Here is an 18,102-nt window from a genome sequence, read left to right as displayed (position 1 = left end):
TTGTTTTAATTAGAGTCTAAATAAACATGCCCTAGCAGAGAAACCAGAAAAAATTATCCAAACACGTTTTTGCCGAAAAAAAGTTTGCCGTTGATCCTTCGTTTTGGCAACGGGGGGTAGTTGGGCTGTGTCGTGCCAGTATAAGAGCACTTCTCCAACAATGTAGTGAGAAGATGCCGGTAGAAAACGCTGTATCGGAATGGAAACCTTGATGACTCGTTGTCGCGTAAGCACCGCGGATTAAGCGATGCAGAGAAGCCCAAAATCGCTGTTAGGAACGAGCCTAACCTCCCCAAATATGTAGCAAGATTGACTCGTTCCGACCATGGAAACGTTGTCGAGTTCACTGGAGTCGGAGCAGTTGCGTAATTGACGAACGTGTATGTGAACAAGTTCATAAGCCGCGGTCACCGATTCAGACCTTGCTTATATCATTTGCGTATTCGATGAAATCGCATGGCTGGATCCATGAGTCATGGTTGTTAATCGAGGAGGTACTTTTTTCCAAAAGTTGATACCCAGCCACCTCGACGTCGAGAATGAACTTCAATCTATTTCTTTCTTCTCCGTCTGGTCCCAGCATCCACGGGACCTTGTCTTCGATTGCCAGTTTTGTGCGCACGGGGTAGCCGTCACGGAAAATAACCCCGAAGTGGTAGAATATGCCAATAACAGCTTGTTGTTTATCGAGTGCGAGGTCCCCATGTCCTTGTGGTTTGTTGCAAGACAAGCAGGAATCCCCCATGGGTGTAATTGTTTTACACTCGAATTTTCCGTCCCCGGTCTTCATGCATTTCCAGTGCGTCGTGCGCTCATAGTCAATATAGTAGACGGACATATTGTCGGTGTTTGGTGGTGATCGTTTGCGCGTGTGTTCTGGAAAGGCGAGAGGTTGAGTTGCAATTTGGAATGAGAAAGTGTTGATTGGAACTCACGGAAGATCGCGTGCAGGGTGAGGCTTTTTATGGGCAAGGGGAAGTAATTTGATCACGTTGTACTTTATGGCATGTTGCCGAAATATCCATATTTCACTCATTGTTCAACCCATTCGCTGTGTTATAGTAAAGTACTAGTGGTGTTCTGCTCCTGTTCTGTGGTGTTCTGCTCTTGTTCTGTGGTGTTTTGCTCCTGTTCTATGGTGTTTTGCTCCTATTCTATGGTGTTTAGCTCCTATTCTGTGGTGTTCAGATGCCATTTTGGAAATGAAACCGATATAGCCGCTTTCTGAATCCCCTTGCAGCGCAGCTGTACGGCAAAGGTTTATCGGATCAACAACTGTGGCGCGGCTTCGCCTTCGTTCTGCAAAACATCGTCTTGAACTGTGCTGGAACGCCTTTCAGACCCTTTCCTTGTGTTGCGGTTCTTGCACGCGAGACCGCGTCTTTGCACAGTTATGCTAGGCAAGTTCTGATGCTGACTTGTGTGAACACAGCCAGTTTGATCCAAGTTTGGGCGATTACGCGTCAAAAGTATCCAACAATTCAAGCACAATTTGTTGCAGCAATTGAACCAAGAAGCAATCATGCAGAGTGCACATGACTTTTCCAAATCGCTTCACATTGAAGCGCCATGATGGACTATTGCAATAATGATGCAAATGCAGCTTCACAGAATTTCGCATGCTGGCGGCCGTGTTCATGCGTATCGTCGGGGGAGACATTCGGTATATGCAGACTAGACTCATAGCATAATTTCGTATATTTTCAATGATAGCTTGTAGTAGCTTTGCTGCACTAACTATTTGGAGCCCAAGGTCCGAGAAAGTAGCCGGCACTCATAAATAAATACGGCAGCGCAAAGAGAAATCGCTATTTTCGCCGCATCAACTCCCTGTCCTGGTATACCTGAACCTCGAAAACGATTTTACACCTCCATGCTCATTAGCTCAACCATGACATAGGAGTGTGAGGAAACTTGACGCGAACTCACCTAGTACACTACAGGGCCCCATTCCTCCACTCCATTCCCTGGCACTCCTTCAGTGCCAAGGTCATTGACTTGCTCTTTTACTTTGATAGAAATTCTAATGTCGATTATACCCCTTTGCTATTTCTGGCTGAATTATGCAATGAGATCGGCCACGTTCATGGGCATTTCATCAATCTGAGTGGAATAATACACTGGGACATGTTAGCACTGCGATGGTATTAAAAGGCTGAATTGACCTACACTCGATATCTCTCAGAATGCGCACATCTTCGGTCGTAACAAAGTTGATAGCTACGCCCTTGCGACCGAATCGGCCACTTCGGCCAATACGGTGGATGTAGTTCTCACGATTGCTGGGCAAGTCGTAGTTGATAACTAGACTGACCTGTTGCACATCGATGCCACGGGCCCAAACATCTGTTGAGATGAGGACTCGACTATTGCCCTGTCGGAAGTCCTGCATGATGCTATCCCGTTCCTTCTGCGGCATATCGCCATGCATGCTGCTGACGGTGAAGTTGGCCTCGCGCATCTTGTCAGTGAGCCAGTCAACCTTGCGGCGCGTGTTGCAGAAGATGACGGCTTGTGTAATAGTAAGGGTATCGTACAAATCGCATAGCGTATCGAACTTCCAGTCCTCCTTCTCCACAGCAATGAAGTACTGTTTCAGACCCTCGAGGGTCAGCTCATCACGCTTGACGAGAATTCGGACAGGGTCGGTCATGAACTTGGTTGTCATGTCCAACACATCATATGGCAGGGTGGCGCTGACAACCACGACTTGTGTGGCCGGGGGTAGGTATCGGTAGACATCGTAGATTTGTTCCCGGAAGCCCTTGTTGAGCAATTCATCGGCCTCGTCTAGTACTAGCATCTTGATGTGCCTTGTTCGTAGGTGGCGTCTCCGAATCATGTCGGCAACACGTCCAGGGGTCCCAGACACGATATGCTGACCATAGTCGAGCTTGCGGATATCTTCGCCGACGTTGGTGCCACCAATACAGGCGTGGCATTGGACGTTCATGTAGTCACCAAGAGCCATAACGACTGATTGGATTTGAGTAGCCAGTTCACGGGTTGGTGAAAGGACTAGAGCCTGTGTTTCGCGCACAGCAGTGTCGATGACCTGCAGCATACTTATCGAAAAGGTCGCCGTTTTGCCAGTGCCGGATTGTGCTTGTGCGATTGTGTCGCGTCCCTTGCACACTTGAACGATGGCTCGGGATTGGACGGCAGACGGGGATTCATAGCCGTACGCATAGATGCCACGAAGAAGGTTCTCTATGTGTCGACATTAGTCGTTACTCGTCGGGACTCGACAAATCATTTCCTGCTGGTTGTCACTCACCCTTCAAAGACATCGACTCGAAAGTAGGGTGAACGGTGACTTCTTTGGAGGTGGAAAATTCCATCCTCTCATCCGCCTTGCGGTCAATTCCTCCAGCGACTTCAGCCATCTTATTGGTATTTATGTGATTGCGAAGATGGGGATTAAACAGCAATGCACTATGATGTCGAGATGAGCTGCAATAAAAAAAGTTCGGGAGCTGGTGAAAGTGTCGGGTTTACTTCGGCAGAGTGCGGATTGTCCGCCCTCCACAGTGGCGCTGGGCTGAACGAGGCTGGCCAAACTTTTGGCTGAAGCGACGAAGCTCTACGACTTCGCGACCAGACCCTTTTTTTTGTTCGCGACAGACCACCATAGCATCAGAAGCGTATCAATAGTGGCTGCCAAGATGTACGTTTTAGAAGAGCAAAGATACATTCATGAAGACCTTGAGCGCCTGGAACAAGGCATTGCTGATCGCGTCCGCGAGGAGCCAAAGCATGTGAGTAATTGCATTCATGACACATTTCACAAAATTAAACTGACATAATTTGTTAAAAAGATTCGCGACCGCTTAAACCGAGACCATGAAATCGCTCAACTCCTCGATCAGATCCAAAGGCAGTCAAGTAACCTGTTGAATCTGTACAAGGACGAGAACGGCGCCCGAGCAGGAGAACTCCAAGAACTCAACACTGGCGATCCCTTTGACGCATTTTACAAACAACTTGGCGACATTCGCGAGCACCATGCCAGATATCCCAACGAGCAAGCAGAAAACTCGGAGCAAAGATACAAACAAAAGAGAGGCGACCCGTCCGCCCCTGTCGCGACGGTAGTGGACACAATCTTCTCCGGAGAAGAAGCATTTGGGCGATTTTTCGACTTGAATACATGTTATGACTCATTTTTAAATCTACCTAATGTCAAGCGACTTACATATTTGCAATATTTGGAGTATTTTGACAATTTTGCTTCGGGGTATGGCGGAGTCAAACGAGGCGACAAGATGACGGATCAGTATTTCAACTATGTTGGAGAACTTGCGCAATACCTTGAAGATTTCATGCGAAAAACGCGCCCCCTAAAGAACGCAGACAACATTTTATCAGGCTTTGACGAAGAGTTCGGCAAGCTTTGGGAGAAGGACGAGATTGAGGGCTGGCAGAACGAGTCGGCAACAAACGGCTCAAAAGCGACTCTGACCGACGCCGATGCCATCTGGTGCGAGGACTGCGAGAAGGAGTTCAAAAACGAAAACGTCTACAAGAACCACTTGACTGGGCGAAAACATATCAAGGCAGCTGAGCAACGCAAACAACGGCAGCAAGATGCCGCGGCGGGGTCAGCAGATTCGAAATCAGTTGTCGTTTCATCGACACGATTAAAGGAGAGGGCCATTGCAGAGCGGGAATACCGAGTCAAAAAAATGGCCAGCTTAATGAGTACGGAGCGAAGCGATACCCGCGTCAACGTTGAACGAAAGCAAGGCATGACAAAACGCGAACGAGAACAGGAACTCGAAAATCTTCTCAACGCTTCCGACGCGCCACGGGAGGCCGCTGAAGACGGTGAAGGAGAGGGCGACGACGACGAGGACAAGATCTACAACCCTCTCAAAGTTCCATTAGGTTGGGACGGCAAGCCGATCCCCTTTTGGCTGTACCGACTACACGGTCTGGGCGTGGAGTTTCCCTGCGAAATCTGCGGCAACTACGTGTACAAGGGCCGACGAGCGTTCGAGAAGCATTTCAACGAGTCTCGCCATATTTACAACCTCAAATGTCTGGGCATTACCAATCCGACCCTATTCCGGGACATCACCAAGATGGACGAGGCCGTCAAGCTTTGGGAGAAGATGCAGAAAGAAAAGAAGAAGTCAAAGCTAGATGAAGGCAGTGTCGTGCAAATGGAGGACGGAGAGGGCAACGTGATGCCCGAAAAAGTGTACTATGATCTACAAAAGCAAGGGTTGCTGTAAAGATCGGGTGAGCTATCGCCTATACAGTGTGTAATTAGTAGAAGAAGAACGCGACGTAGTATAGGTAAGACAAAACTGGTGTATCATATTTCGACCAATTTCGAAACAATCCTTCAGGGGGGTAGGAATGAAACCAATGAATAACTACCTAGGTACTTACCATATGGCATTGGGCCGTCAAGGTTTTGCCCGAAACATGAGCTGTGGCGGTGAGGTGTGCTTAGGCCACGAACCCGCGCCTCGGGCGACTTACCCACTTTGACAATGAACGATCAACAATCTTGCCAGTCAATAGAACAATCAGATGCATGATAGGACCGGAGAGGGCGTAAGATAAACGACCAAGACCTGTGCAAAGGATCGGAATGGGCGATCCCCGGACAACTCACTCGGCACTTGGTCGTTTATCACACATGGTCCATCGTCCTATGCGGGCACTGCCCCATAGCAGAGGATTGACTCCATCGTGACTCGCCAATGTGCTGCAGGGTTTCTTATTGACATTGTTTGACACTCGGAAGGTTTCCGATGGCTGTACTGGCCGGTGTCGATCCCATGGAACGCATTAATTAAATTACGCGGTGTAGCTTCCTTCTTCACCTTTTCCCCCGTGTCGAGACAGTTTTTTCATTTACATAGCCCATTACAGCCGTTGTTAAAAGGGGGTATGTCTCCAGGCTCTGAGAGGAAGTTGCTTCCTTCAAGGAAGGGTTCTTTGGGAGATTCTGTTGTTGGGATTGAGCTGGACTCGATGGCGGATAAGGCGAACGATTTGCCCAGCAGTGGCTCACATCACAATGCACAGACTGAGGATGATAAGTTTGAGGGCTTGTTTGTGAGTACTATACTTTGTTTCTAATTTTTTTTTTGGAAGATGGGCAAATTGAGACATATATAGGCTAATATGGAATAGTATGGGCCTCGAGACCTCAATCATCATTCGAGATGGCCTCATTTCATGCGGCTTCGCGGAAGTATCCTGCCATACATGATATTCCCACTCTTGTTTGTGGCTGCCTGGGCGAGCTGTGTTACGATAATTTCGCGACGAGTTCATCACAGTATGTAGCCATGTGTCCTTTCAAGGGCAAAAAGAATGAAGGCTAACGGTGTGTAGTCGGCGTCAGTCAGGTTCTTCTCACAGTTCTCGGTTTCGTCGTCGGTCTGTCGCTATCTTTCCGAAACTCAACGGCCTACGAGAGATACAACGAGGGGCGCAAGTACTGGTCTCAACTAGCTAGTGTGACGCAGAGTCTGGCAAGAATTGTCTGGGTCCATGCGAGTGAGCGTGAGGAATGCGAGACGGAAGACCTATTGGCCAAAGTTACATTTTGCAACATGCTGGTTTCACTCTGCTTCGCCTTGAAGCACCGACTACGCCACGAGCCATTCACGCACTACGACGACCTGCAAAGTAGGACCGGGCATTTGCCGATAGTGGCACATGAGGCCGGGAAGAAAGAGTGGGAGAAACCTACCAGATGGGAGACAATAGGCCTGTTCCTCGGGTTTCCCATGGCAGAGCAGAATCCTCGAAGACTCATGAAGAACCCTGCCAAGCCGTTGGGCAATGTGCCGCTGGAGATTCACAGCTCTTGCTCGACGTTTATCCAGGCCATTATCGACAACGGGACGCTCAAGACGCCGGGCTGCCACACATCAGCCATGGGGTTGTTGGCACAAATTAACGACATTCTCAACGGAACAGAGCGAATCCTCAACACCCCGTTGCCGCTGGCTTACTCGATTGCCATTGCCCAAATAACATGGGCGTACATCCTTCTCCTGCCGTTCCAACTTGTCGACAATCTCAAGTGGACAACAATCCCGGCAACAATTTTCGCGGCATACATCATTCTTGGGCTTGCCCTTATTGGACGGGAGATTGAGAACCCCTTCGGAGACGACGTAAACGATTTGCCCCTCGAGGGCTTCTGCGAGCAGATTCGGCAGGATATTGACATAATCATGAGCCATTCGCGGAAGTCAACGGAAGATGTGGTGAAGAGAGATGAGAATGCGGTACTCTACCCGCTGAGCCAACACGGGTATCATGCTCTGGTGTCCAAATCGCCGGAAGAAATTAGAGCGTTGCTCCGTGTCAAACTGCAAATGCCGAATGATGAATGACCGCGTTTCAGCAATCCTAGTTTTTGCTGAAGCAGATAGGCGGTTGAGAGGGAAGAAGGCTGCAGAATGGCAAGAATTTTTATCAAGGTGTGCATAGCTAGGATTAGAGTGTTTCAGCGTGATGGTGTACATGTATTGTCGAAACGTCAGAGGTCGCCTCGAATTCGGGATTATAAAGTCCAATCCGATTTTCTTCAAGAATGAGGCATTCGTAGAGATTGAATTGTTGTGTGTACAGGCATTCTGATGGCCTCTTGACGTATTGCACGGTGTTTGTTGATGACTGAGATCTGTTCTCACGCGTAGGGGGGAAATAGTGCAGGCGGCGACAAGCGACAGCTCCTATTGGTCCACGCGGAAGCTCCTCAGGCACACCGACCCCTGACAACGTAGTTTGGCCATTGACAACAGTCAAGAAAGCAGACATCACGACCAGAGCGTCAATTGAGAACTTTGTCGCGCGGCATCCTAAAATGCCATGATTTTCAAGACTGCCTACCGCCAGGCATGAGTCATATCGCAAAGCCTCTTCCGGCGTTATACACGGTCTACGTCCTTCGTTCGACCGTAAGACACGCGTCTCTGTATATTGGCTCGACACCGAACCCGCCACGTCGTCTGAAGCAACACAATGGCGAGTCTAAAGGCGGCGCGGCGCGCACATCGCGTGATAATCTGCGTCCTTGGGAAATGATTGTTTTGGTTTCTGGGTTTCCCAGTATGGTTGCCGCGCTCAAATTTGAGTAAGCCCTCTCTCCTAACCACACAGCGTCCACCCTGGCCCAATTCTTCACCGAGAGTAGAGAATCCTGCATATACCACGCGCTTTCTGCTAACCACCCCATCAGGTGGGCATTGACGAATCCTCATCTTTCTTTACATATACCGGATGAAACACGTTTAAGCATCTCAACACAGAGAAAGAAGAATGGCATGCCAAGGCGGCCACTGCACAGCTTGAAGTCGATCATGTCAAATATCCATCTACTTACGGGCGTGCCGAGTTTTGTGAGGTGGCCACTGAATGTGCATTTTCTTGCAAGGGAAGCCTATACTGCATGGGAGTCTAGGATACAAGCCACGCGGGAACCTAGTCGAGACGGTCTTGAGATACTTACCGATTTCGGTTCTTCGTCATCTTCGGGGGGCATTCACGCCTTGCCAGTGGATTATAGCGCTATTGCGGAGTATGTGGTCAAGGCGCACGATGTGGTGAAATTTGAGCAAGAGGGCAACTGCGTTCACTGTGCAGAAGAGCTGGAATCAGGAAAGGGCCTGCACGGCATGTGTCCAAACGACAAATGCAAAGCCATGGGACATCTGGACTGTTGGGGTAAGCATGCACTGTCTGGAGAAAATACCACCCACATTATATCTGATCGATGCTCATGCCCGTCATGTGGGGCGCCTGTCAGATGGGGTGATATGGTGAAAGAACTGAGTTTGCGTGTGCGTGGAAACAAGGATGTTCAGAAACTGGTCAAGGCGGCAGAGAAGGCGAAGAGGATAGCTGCAATATAGCATTTTAAAATTTTTTTGTCGAAGCTTATGCGTCTGTGTAGTCATGCAAGAACACACGCGGCGTCGAAGGTCTGCATGGCCGGATATGCTGACCGGCGCCTCCGAGGTGATTGACTTTTGATGAGGCGGCGACAGGGACTTTTAACTCCCGGCGAACGAGGTGCTTATGGTAGCCAATGCCAATACTGCTGCTGCGGCGTCGAAATATCAGCCAACCCGGGATTCTCGCGACAGAATATAAAGTAGCCTGGTTATTTGTAGAAGGGGCGTTCGGATACTGCTAGTAAATACACCGTACATACATACATGTACTATTCCCCGGATTGTGCATGACAGGTCTGAAGCAAGTGGATGGGCGGGCCGAGCGGTTCATAGCGTTAGGACAACACATGGCGCAGGCAGCATGTCGGGATGACCTAGATTTGCGTCTAAAATTCCCCTGGGTTCGATCCTCTCTTTATTACCACCTTTGCACATTCGCCCTCATGGATCAAAGCGAATAGCAAGGTGCAGAACATGTGTCATGTAAGGCTGGGACGGCGAGGTGAGAGAATCGCCGCTCTCGTCGGCTTCATAAAAGCGGGTCGGTCTTCCAATCCTCCGGCGCGGGTCCACTTTATATCCAGAGCAAGCATGGTCAAGTATGGATACCTCGAGTTGCGCACAAAATACGGAGGATTACGTGTGACGAATACTTGTATCGCCGATAAGGTGTGCGCGCCGGACTGGAGCCATCACAGCCCTGGCTTGCCTGGTGGTCAAGTTTACTGAGTCGTCGACTGGCTGGTCCTTCCGCTTCGCAGGAGAGACCGCGGGCAGGTGCAGCCCCAGCCCGGCCCCAGGGTCGTTAACCTCAAAGCCTCTCGCTCTCTCTCGCTCTCACATACACCCTCAGACTCTCGCATCTGGAACCGCGACCCCATCCCTCGTTCTGCCGTCTTCCCTTTCACACCAACATCTACACTCGACCCACGACCCCCGAGGCCACATGATTTCTCTACTCCAACCGCCGGTCTTTACTCTACCCTAAGGGTGCCTTCCGTCGCTAATTTAATTCCTCGCATGCAAGCTTTCCGCTTGTTCGGTCTCTTATAATCGTAAGTCGCATGGCTTTGTATTAGAGCGAGGCATATGAGTGATTGTGTGTCCCGGCTTGAACCTTTTTTCCAATTCGTGGCCCATGAGTTATTTACGACTATGCAGGTACGCCCCGAGGCTTTTTCCGCCTTCTCTTCCATCGATCGAATCCAATTATTTCCTTCATCACTTTCGGAGCCGACTTGTTCCTGCATGCTGCCGCGTAAACGTGTAATCGATACGCCTGTCAAGTACATGTCGCCATCGCTACGATGCACGCAGTTAGTCACTCATAGGCACGCCGCTTGAGCAACGACTACGAAACTTTTCTTTCTTCTTCACACGAATCCATATTGAAGCGAAACCATTTTTATCTACTTCCCTCCTCGCGTGTGCCTCCACGCCCGCTACTGGCTTGATCATCACGCTCCTCGGCCCCCCCCTTTGAATCAACCATGGCACCATTGTCGACGGCCACGATGACAACCCCCGGTGTTAATAGCGCCAATGTCAGTTCTCGCAATTCGCCCGCCACCGGATCGTCGGCGACCCAGGCATCGTCAAGACCGAAGCGTAAAGTGAACACGAATGGCTACCATCCCGCCAATTCGCAGATCCCCCTGAGCTCTATGGCCAGCATAGGACTGGATCTCACCTCGGTCGAACGCCGCGGCCAGCCGACGGCGGTGCGCGAGTCTCTTCAGAAAAAGTCACGCCCGCATGGCATATCCGAGGCCCCTACCTACTGTCCGACCGAAGAGGAATGGCGGGATCCCTTGGAGTATATGAAGAAGATAAAGCCAGAGGCCTCACAGTATGGTATATGCAAGATTATTCCGCCAGACTCATGGAACCCTGATTTTGCCATTGACACAGAGGTACGCCGGTCGGACTATTCCTACCCTAACGAATGGCATGTGCCGACTCACAAAACTAACATCACCCATAGAAATTTCATTTTCGAACTCGAAAGCAAGAGCTTAATTCTGTAGAAGGCAGTAAGTTAAAGGCCATGAAATCGATCGCAGAACAATGTTCCTAACCTTTGTAGGCACTCGAGCAAGCCTCACCTATCTTGATGGCCTTTCCAAATTTCACAAACAGCAAGGTAGCAATTTACACCGATTGCCATATGTCGATAAGAAACCACTAGACTTGTACCGCTTGAAAAAGGCCGTTGAATCTCGCGGCGGCTTTGACAAGGTCTGCAAATTGAAGAAATGGGCAGAAATTGGACGAGATTTAGGCTACAGTGGCAAGATTATGTCATCGCTTTCAACTTCCCTGAAAAACTCATATCAGCGGTGGCTCTGCCCGTACGAGGAATACCTACGACTTGCCAAGCCAGGTGTTCATCAGCAGCTAGAACAAGAATACGGAGGACCATTGACGCCCAGCCCGGCGCACACGCCAGCCAAGAAGTCTCATGTGAACACACCATCCAGTGGGAAGGGCGATTCACCAGCCAGACAGGCTTCAGATGTCTTACAGGGCAGTCTAAATGGCTTAAAAAGAGAGACTGACCGCGACCTTCCTATGCTTGATGCCCCCCCACCGGCTCCCACATCTGCTGCGACGGGAGGGTTCAAGGGCCATTAATGCCAACGGATTCACTCCAGTGAACGCTGCCTCGAAATCTGCCAATGGTGAGAGCAGAAGCTTCACACCAGATCCCAAGCGACTGAGTAGCCCAGCGGCCTCTGCTAGCAATACACCTGACGCCCGGGGGTCTGGCCTGAATCCGGCTGCTTCAGTTAAACGTCAAGTTGGAGACTCGAGCGACACGGCCAAGAAGGATGTAGACACTGACATGGAAGATGGCGAAAGCAGCAGCAGGCGTAGTAAGCGCCTCAAACGGGAACCCGTACCCACGGTTGCTGGATCTCACATGACACCTTTCCGGCCATCCATTCCACGAATTCCAAAGGCCGAGACCATGGCTCCAGGAGAGAGGTGTGAAAATTGCGGCCGCGGAGAGAGTAACGGAGCTCTTCTCGTCTGCGAATCGTGTGATAATGCTTATCACGGACCCTGTCTGGACCCTCCAGTGAAGCGCAAGCCTGATTCAGAGTGGAATTGCCCGAGGTGTCTCGTAGGCGATGGCCAGTTTGGCTTCGAAGAGGGCGGTCTTTACTCACTGAAACAATTTCAACAAAAAGCAAACGACTTCAAGCAGGGATATTTTGAAAAGAAGATGCCATTCGATCACACGCTTAACTGCCTTCGGCCTGTCACCGAGGAAGATGTTGAAACTGAGTTCTGGCGGCTGGTCGCAGACCTGGAAGAAACCGTGGAAGTGGAATATGGTGCCGATATTCATTGTACGACGCATGGTTCGGGTTTTCCGACCCTTGAGAAGAACCCAAATAACCCATATGCCTCTGATCCATGGAATCTCAACATTCTGCCCCTTCATCCTGAGAGTCTCTTCCGCCACATCAAGTCGGACATTTCCGGCATGACGGTGCCTTGGGTGTACGTGGGCATGATTTTTTCCACCTTCTGCTGGCATAACGAGGATCACTATGCCTACTCTGCCAACTACCAGCACTTTGGAGCAACGAAGACGTGGTACGGCATTCCGGGAGAGGACGCGGAGAAGTTTGAGGCCGCCATGAGGGAAGCTGTTCCCGAGTTGTTTGAAACGCAGCCAGATCTGTTGTTCCAGCTTGTCACATTGCTTACCCCAGAACAGTTGAAAAAAGCCGGTGTGAGGGTCTACGCTCTTGATCAACGCGCGGGACAATTTGTTATTACATTTCCCCAGGCATATCATGCCGGATTCAATCACGGGTTCAATTTCAATGAAGCAGTCAATTTTGCACCATCTGATTGGGAACCGTTCGGACTTGCAGGAGTCGAGCGACTACAACTTTTTAGGAAGCAACCCTGCTTCTCGCACGACGAACTTCTATGGACCGCTGCGGATGGAAATACGGCAACCGGCTTATCAATCCAGACTGCCAAGTGGCTGGGTCCCGCATTGGATTGCATTCGAAAACGCGAACGAGAACAACGAGCCGAGTTCCTTGCTAAACACATAGAAGCTTCTCCTCACAAGTGTCCCATTAGCGGCTCTGGGGAAGAGGGCTGTGGCTGTCCCCTGACCTTCAAAATCAAAGAGCGTGGCGTTCTCGAGGAGGAAGAGCAGTGTTGTACTTACTGCAAAGCGTTTGCATTTTTATCCAGGTTCAAATGCGGACGAACCGGCAAGACCGTCTGCATCATGCATGCAGGGCACCATCCATGTTGCGACCTTGCCGAAGAGCAGCGTTTCGCTGGCGAAGACCACACCTTGATTTACAGAGTCACTGACGAGACCATGGCGGAGATGTATGAAAAGGTCCTTGAGAAAGCGCGGACGCCGGAACTGTGGGAAGAAAAGTACGCCAAAATGCTTGATGAAGAAACCAGCCCGTCGCTAAAATCTCTTCGAGCCCTACTCCACGAAGGCGAACGGGTTCCCTTCGATCTTCCGTCCCTACCCATTTTAAAAGAATTCGTCGATCGATGCAACGATTGGGTTGAAGAGGCTACGAACTATATTGTACGCAAACAGCAAAACCGCCGCAAGAACGAAAAGGCATGGCAGAGCGGCATGCGCAAATCGAACGGTAACGCATATCAAGACCAGAAAGAGCGAGAGTCCCGCAATGTGAGCAATATTTATCGCCTGCTTCGTGAGGCAGAGCACATTGGATTTGATTGTCCCGAAATCAGGACAATTACAGGAGCGAGCTACAGCCATAAAGGAATTCCAGCTCAACGCAGCCCGTACCCTCGAGAATACGGCTACCGTCTCAATGGAGACTATCGAAGAGTTGCTTGAGGAAGGCCGGAGCTTCAATGTGGACACCCCTGAAGTCGATCGCCTCTCCAGGGTCCTAGAACAGATGCGATGGAATCAGAAAGCTAGGTCTAGCCGCGGCTTGTTTTTGTCCTTGAAAGATGTTACCGAGCTCATTGAAGATGGCAAGCGACTTGAGGTCCCCAGTTATAACGACCATCTCAAGTTTTATTCTGATCAAAAGCTCGCTGGAGAGACTTGGGAAGCCAAGGCAAAGGAGCTAATCCACGCCGCCGTCGTGCACTACCCGCAGCTCGAGGCTCTTTCCAACCAAGTTCAGGCAAACGCCCTCCCCGTGTCTCAGGAAACCCTTGCCGAAGTCGATAGGATCCTGCATAAGCAACGCGAGGCACATCGCCAGATTATGGACATCACTGAGCGCTGTCGGAACAGCGATTTCAGGAAGAGGCCTAAGTATGCAGAGGTCGTGGACATTATAAGGAACGTTGATGAGCTTAACTCGAAACCAACCGGCACAATTGACCTAGAAAATGAGCGTAAGCGCCATGAAGATTGGATGCGTAGAGGAAAGAAATTGTTCGGAAAATCGAATGCCCCTCTCCATATTCTGAAAAGCCATCTCGAGTATGTCCTGGAACGCAATATGGATTGTTTCGACGTGGACAACGACACACCACGTCAGCCTGCTGAGCCAGTTTCTCGCGAAGTAACCCCTGAACAGACGGGGAACCGTTTCGATGATCGCACAAGACAAGTCTTCTGCATTTGCCGAAAGGTCGAGGCTGGTATGATGATTGAGTGCGAGCTGTGCCATGAGTGGTGAGTAGTTGACAATGCGCTTTGATTGTTTCGTTCAACTGTTCTAATTTTGATGTATAAAGGTATCATTATAAGTGCTTAAAGATTGCCCGTGGCAAGGTCAAGGAAGACGACAAGTACACATGCCCAATTTGCGATTGGCGGATGAAGATTCCTCGCGACGCAGCCCGCCCAAAGCTGGAGGATCTTATTAATCTAGCGGATGAGATTCCTCAATTGCCATTTCAGCCAGAGGAAGAGGATGTGCTAAACCGCATTATTGACAATGCGCAATACTTTCGCGACCATATTGCACGGCTATGTAATCCGATCGTCTCGACTGAAGCCGAGGTGGAGACACAGCGGTTCTTTCTTCGAAAACTTGAAGGCGCCGAAGTACTTCTTTCATATGAGACCAATTTCTTTCGCCAGGAGTTGCACAAGTGGTGTCCTGTCGCGCCAGAGCCTCCACCCATTCTCGAGGTCTCTCTCAGCACACGCAAACCACGTCCAACTAAGCTACAAAAGATGTTGGCCGAGTACGGTGTAGACAACCCCGACGACTTACCGGAGCATGCCAAAGGAAAAGCAAACAGCTTACGACGCAAAGCGGCAAATGCTGAAGCGGCTGCAGCGGCAGCACAGAATGGTAGCGGACCATTGTTACCCCCGTCTAGCAGCTCTGCATATGGTGGGCCGACATTCTATATCGGACCAGGCGAAAATGCAGACTCGGGCACCTCCCCACGCGGTCATCTGGGTCACGCTGGTATTCCATCCAGCGAGAAGCAGACCAGAACCGACCATATGGATGTGGATAGCGGCCTGCAGCCCGGGCTCCTCGGCTCCAGGGGCCCTGTTTTTACCACTAATTTGGCTGTAAGCTTGGAAGACCGGCTACTTCGAGGCCTGCCAGAAGAGGAGGTTGACCTAGAAAGCGATATTGGTAAGAGAAAAGCTCTTGAAATACTCGGCCGTACAGCCAGAGGCCGCCAAGAAGCGGAGCAACTATGGGGTCCAGATGTCTGGGCCCCTAAACGAGGTTCAATAAGCAAGACCGGACGCTCAGTCACCCCAATTGATGTTGATGAGACTTCCAGGCGGGATGATGGTAGCGTCGATCAAATGTTTAAAGAAATGACGAATCAAGAAGATGACGAAGATGGCAAGAAGAAGGACGACAACAATACAACAGAAACCGTGACAGCAGAATCTCTCGAAAGTGAAAGAAATGACCTCGATGCAATAATAGATGGAGAATAGATGCGAAACATGTCTTCTGGTTTATGTTCACGTGGGAAGACGGGGTATCAAAACTTGGGAGTTTATTTTATTTCATCTTTCGGCATGAGGGTTTTGGCAGGGGTTCTGGTGCTTTTTTTTTTTTTCTTGAGTTTGCTCTTTATAAGATGTATCAGTGTATAGTGTACGAGTACTACTGCTATCCTTGTGGTGTATAATGATCAGACAAGCAGGAACAATGGCTCCTTGTGCGAGCCGGCAAGGAGAAAAGGTCGGAGTTTTAAGAAAGCTTTCTTTACAAGAGGTATCTTGCTGGTGAATTTGCTTTTTCTGGGTTTCTAGTCTTGTGGTTCCCCAATTATACATAGTTTTTTTTGCACTCTTTGAATGAGGTTTAATTGCTTAGACAAAACGGGAAGGAATTACGAAGGATTGTGCTTGCATGGAAATCATAGCAATAAACAGACTAAATGGGATTAAATTATTTCATCAAATAACTATATGACGGACAAGTCGCCATAGATAGCCAGCTTAGAGGTGCAGAGTAACTTACAAGGTGGATAAGAGACGGAAGGAGCAAGAGACTGGCTCAACAGAGGCTGAGTGGCGGCGACCCAGCCACAGGGGCTTGCGGCACAAGTACTGAGATCACGTGACCAGGCACCACCCTTGCGAGCTGGTGCCGCGGATACAATCGCGTTCATTGGCATCAACTCAGCCAAGTTGAATCTCGTCTCATTGGGCTCTTCCGCCATATATATCTCCGCATACGGACGGTCTTTTGGGGTCAAATAGCACGCTCATGAGTCTACGATTTGGCTACTCTACTTGACCATGGCTTCGCCGCCGTACGCCACGTCGCCCTTGGCCACCTCGCCGCCGAACCCATCGCCGGCACAGCTTCCCGCCAAGAAGCGATCGTCTACTCTCGATATCAATGCTCCTCCCATCAAGCGTCGAAAGCCCTCCAACCTGTCGCAATCTTCCGCGCCTGCTCATCCCCTACGGCAGACTTCTTTTCCGCCTGAAGCCAGATCCCCGTACGCGCGATCCCCATCCGTTGATGCTACGTCTATTGTGAGTGGCAGTGCCGTCAGCACAACCGCCAGCGGGACCGCCAAGAAGAAGAGAGGCCGCAAGTCCAAAAACGCAAAGGGCGAAGAGGTTGAAGGGACGCCGAGTCTAGCTGGTGGCAAAGCGCCCACCAACGTGAGCGGACAAGGCGGGGACAAGGAGGCCGAAGAGGATGACGACGACGACGAGAATGGAGAGATGGCGCTGGAAGACTCTGGTGCGCGCACTCAGGAACAGAAACAGGAAGAAATTCGGTTGAGAGCCATGCTGGTGGAGGCCTTTGACAGCGAGCAATACAACCGATACGAGCTATGGCGAGCGGCAAAGCTGTCAGATGCAGTCGTCAAGAGGGTAAGGCAGCGCTGCGACAGGGTTGTTTTGCTATCATTATGTCTATGCTAACTCGCAGCTCAGGTAGTCAATGCAACGGTCTCACAGTCGGTGCCGCAAATGGTCAGCACGGCTGTAAAGGCAGTTGCCAAGCTGTTTGCTGGTGAGATTATCGAGGCAGCCCGAAACGTCCAAGGGGAGTGGATTTCTGCCGGGGAGAAACAGACGGACCTGCCAACGCCGCCGCCCTCAACGGACGATGCGGACAACGAGGAGGAGGCAGAGGAGGCGGAGGAGCCCGAGGTCAAGCGCGGCCCGATGCGACCGGACCACCTGCGGGAGGCATGGCGACGGTACAAGCTGACCGGAGAGAGCCGAGGTGTGGGAGTGCAGCAGCTGTGGCACACGCAGCAGGGCAGTGGCGTGGAGAGATTTTCGACAAGGACAAGAAAGCGATTGTTTAAATGATTAGATTCTGGGGTTCGGCGGACTCTATACTAGTGGGAGTAGGGTCTACGCGGCAGATGAGAGCTGGGGTTGGGCAGGGCGTTTATGTAGAATGATACCCGTATTCATAGGACGGAATACATTTGAAGACAGCCAGTGTACATGGTGGGAAAATGGAGTATACAAGTAACGAAATGGTGAAATGGTGATAGTAGCCCTGGACCGTCAATGGTTGGTTCCATAAGCTGTCTGGTCAAGTATGCGCATCGACGTTGTCTGTGTTTTGTCACCGAGTCCCCACCGGCCAGCGGGGGTGAAGAAAAAAAGTGAAATGTGATGACCAAACAATGAGCTGAGCGGAGCTGAATGGCCAGAGCAGACAGTGATACTGGTGCACTTGTAATTGCTATTTGAGCAGCCAGTCACACGGCGCTGGCC

At 50.4% G+C, this 18,102-nt stretch overlaps 9 protein-coding genes across 11 annotated transcripts; 7 read left to right on the top strand and 2 right to left on the bottom strand.

Annotated features, from left to right (window-relative positions):
• Window positions 1-53: 53 nt before the first annotated feature.
• J3458_001517 (uncharacterized protein) lies at window positions 54-398 on the bottom strand (the record flags this gene model as incomplete). Its single annotated transcript, XM_066116764.1, has 1 exon — window positions 54-398. One exon carries the CDS (start codon window positions 396-398, stop codon window positions 54-56), a length of 345 nt encoding a protein of 114 aa, XP_065978650.1.
• A 1,053-nt stretch (window positions 399-1,451) lies between these two features.
• Window positions 1,452-3,430, bottom strand: FAL1 (RNA helicase). Of its 2 annotated transcripts, none has more exons than XM_066116763.1 (3): window positions 2,170-3,430; window positions 1,930-2,120; window positions 1,452-1,869 (listed from the first exon to the last, which is right to left on the bottom strand). In XM_066116763.1, the coding sequence occupies exons 1-2, from the start codon at window positions 3,062-3,064 to the stop codon at window positions 2,062-2,064; spliced, it is 954 nt and encodes a 317-aa protein (XP_065978649.1). In that variant the 5' UTR covers window positions 3,065-3,430; the 3' UTR covers window positions 1,452-1,869; window positions 1,930-2,061. The 2 variants fall into 2 exon arrangements, with proteins under 2 accessions (XP_065978649.1, XP_007810396.1); XM_007812205.2 differs by having other exon boundaries at window positions 1,452-2,120; window positions 2,170-3,210; window positions 3,278-3,430.
• Window positions 3,431-3,584: 154 nt separating this feature from the next.
• Window positions 3,585-5,390, top strand: sap61 (Pre-mRNA-splicing factor sap61). The gene is made up of 2 exons (XM_007812204.2): window positions 3,585-3,758; window positions 3,819-5,390. Exons 1-2 carry the CDS (start codon window positions 3,666-3,668, stop codon window positions 5,235-5,237), a joined length of 1,512 nt encoding a protein of 503 aa, XP_007810395.2. The 5' UTR covers window positions 3,585-3,665; the 3' UTR covers window positions 5,238-5,390.
• A 130-nt stretch (window positions 5,391-5,520) lies between these two features.
• On the top strand, window positions 5,521-7,689 carry J3458_001514 (uncharacterized protein). Of its 2 annotated transcripts, none has more exons than XM_066116762.1 (3): window positions 5,521-6,072; window positions 6,136-6,298; window positions 6,355-7,689. In XM_066116762.1, the coding sequence occupies exons 2-3, from the start codon at window positions 6,196-6,198 to the stop codon at window positions 7,365-7,367; spliced, it is 1,116 nt and encodes a 371-aa protein (XP_065978648.1). In that variant the 5' UTR covers window positions 5,521-6,072; window positions 6,136-6,195; the 3' UTR covers window positions 7,368-7,689. The 2 variants fall into 2 exon arrangements, with proteins under 2 accessions (XP_065978648.1, XP_065978647.1); XM_066116761.1 differs by having other exon boundaries at window positions 5,553-6,072; window positions 6,151-6,298.
• A 92-nt stretch (window positions 7,690-7,781) lies between these two features.
• SLX1 (Slx4p interacting protein) lies at window positions 7,782-9,378 on the top strand. The gene is made up of 2 exons (XM_066116760.1): window positions 7,782-8,110; window positions 8,216-9,378. Exons 1-2 carry the CDS (start codon window positions 7,875-7,877, stop codon window positions 8,886-8,888), a joined length of 909 nt encoding a protein of 302 aa, XP_065978646.1. The 5' UTR covers window positions 7,782-7,874; the 3' UTR covers window positions 8,889-9,378.
• A 1,042-nt stretch (window positions 9,379-10,420) lies between these two features.
• Window positions 10,421-11,564, top strand: J3458_001512 (uncharacterized protein; the record flags this gene model as incomplete). The annotated part of the gene is made up of 3 exons (XM_007812202.2): window positions 10,421-10,843; window positions 10,915-10,963; window positions 11,017-11,564. 3 exons carry the CDS (start codon window positions 10,421-10,423, stop codon window positions 11,562-11,564), a joined length of 1,020 nt encoding a protein of 339 aa, XP_007810393.2.
• Window positions 11,565-11,775: 211 nt separating this feature from the next.
• On the top strand, window positions 11,776-13,794 carry J3458_001511 (uncharacterized protein; the record flags this gene model as incomplete). Its single annotated transcript, XM_066116759.1, has 1 exon — window positions 11,776-13,794. One exon carries the CDS (start codon window positions 11,776-11,778, stop codon window positions 13,792-13,794), a length of 2,019 nt encoding a protein of 672 aa, XP_065978645.1.
• A 382-nt stretch (window positions 13,795-14,176) lies between these two features.
• On the top strand, window positions 14,177-15,834 carry J3458_001510 (uncharacterized protein; the record flags this gene model as incomplete). Its single annotated transcript, XM_066116758.1, has 2 exons — window positions 14,177-14,592; window positions 14,655-15,834. The coding sequence occupies 2 exons, from the start codon at window positions 14,177-14,179 to the stop codon at window positions 15,832-15,834; spliced, it is 1,596 nt and encodes a 531-aa protein (XP_065978644.1).
• Window positions 15,835-16,530: 696 nt separating this feature from the next.
• On the top strand, window positions 16,531-18,035 carry TAF11 (transcription initiation factor TFIID subunit 11). The gene is made up of 2 exons (XM_007812201.2): window positions 16,531-17,238; window positions 17,302-18,035. The coding sequence occupies exons 1-2, from the start codon at window positions 16,648-16,650 to the stop codon at window positions 17,683-17,685; spliced, it is 975 nt and encodes a 324-aa protein (XP_007810392.1). The 5' UTR covers window positions 16,531-16,647; the 3' UTR covers window positions 17,686-18,035.
• The last annotated feature ends 67 nt before the right edge of the window (window positions 18,036-18,102 follow it).

The sequence above is a fragment of the Metarhizium acridum genome (assembly GCF_019434415.1).
Source record: "Metarhizium acridum strain ARSEF 324 chromosome Unknown scaffold_1, whole genome shotgun sequence".
NCBI classification, from domain to species: domain Eukaryota; kingdom Fungi; phylum Ascomycota; class Sordariomycetes; order Hypocreales; family Clavicipitaceae; genus Metarhizium; species Metarhizium acridum.
Note: the sequence above shows the minus strand (reverse complement) of the source record. Positions and strands in the feature narration are given on the sequence as shown.

Excerpts from the sequence above, each read along its gene's own strand:
- FAL1 (XM_007812205.2), bottom strand. The coding sequence starts at position 3,386 with ATGGCTGAAGTCGCTGGAGGAATTGACCGCAAGGCGGATGAGAGGATG. Across the intron at positions 3,211-3,277 it reads CGAGTCGATGTCTTTGAAGG|AGAACCTTCTTCGTGGCATC; the intron begins GTGAGTGACAAC and ends GTCGACACATAG. Across the intron at positions 2,121-2,169 it reads CATTCTGAGAGATATCGAGT|TGTATTATTCCACTCAGATT; the intron begins GTAGGTCAATTC and ends AACATGTCCCAG.
- sap61 (XM_007812204.2), top strand. The coding sequence starts at position 3,666 with ATGTACGTTTTAGAAGAGCAAAGATACATTCATGAAGACCTTGAGCGC. Across the intron at positions 3,759-3,818 it reads TCCGCGAGGAGCCAAAGCAT|ATTCGCGACCGCTTAAACCG; the intron begins GTGAGTAATTGC and ends TTTGTTAAAAAG.
- J3458_001514 (XM_066116761.1), top strand. The coding sequence starts at position 5,905 with ATGTCTCCAGGCTCTGAGAGGAAGTTGCTTCCTTCAAGGAAGGGTTCT. Across the intron at positions 6,073-6,150 it reads ATAAGTTTGAGGGCTTGTTT|TATGGGCCTCGAGACCTCAA; the intron begins GTGAGTACTATA and ends AATATGGAATAG. Across the intron at positions 6,299-6,354 it reads TTCGCGACGAGTTCATCACA|TCGGCGTCAGTCAGGTTCTT; the intron begins GTATGTAGCCAT and ends AACGGTGTGTAG.
- SLX1 (XM_066116760.1), top strand. The coding sequence starts at position 7,875 with ATGAGTCATATCGCAAAGCCTCTTCCGGCGTTATACACGGTCTACGTC. Across the intron at positions 8,111-8,215 it reads GTTGCCGCGCTCAAATTTGA|GTGGGCATTGACGAATCCTC; the intron begins GTAAGCCCTCTC and ends CCACCCCATCAG.
- TAF11 (XM_007812201.2), top strand. The coding sequence starts at position 16,648 with ATGGCTTCGCCGCCGTACGCCACGTCGCCCTTGGCCACCTCGCCGCCG. Across the intron at positions 17,239-17,301 it reads CAGATGCAGTCGTCAAGAGG|GTAGTCAATGCAACGGTCTC; the intron begins GTAAGGCAGCGC and ends CTCGCAGCTCAG.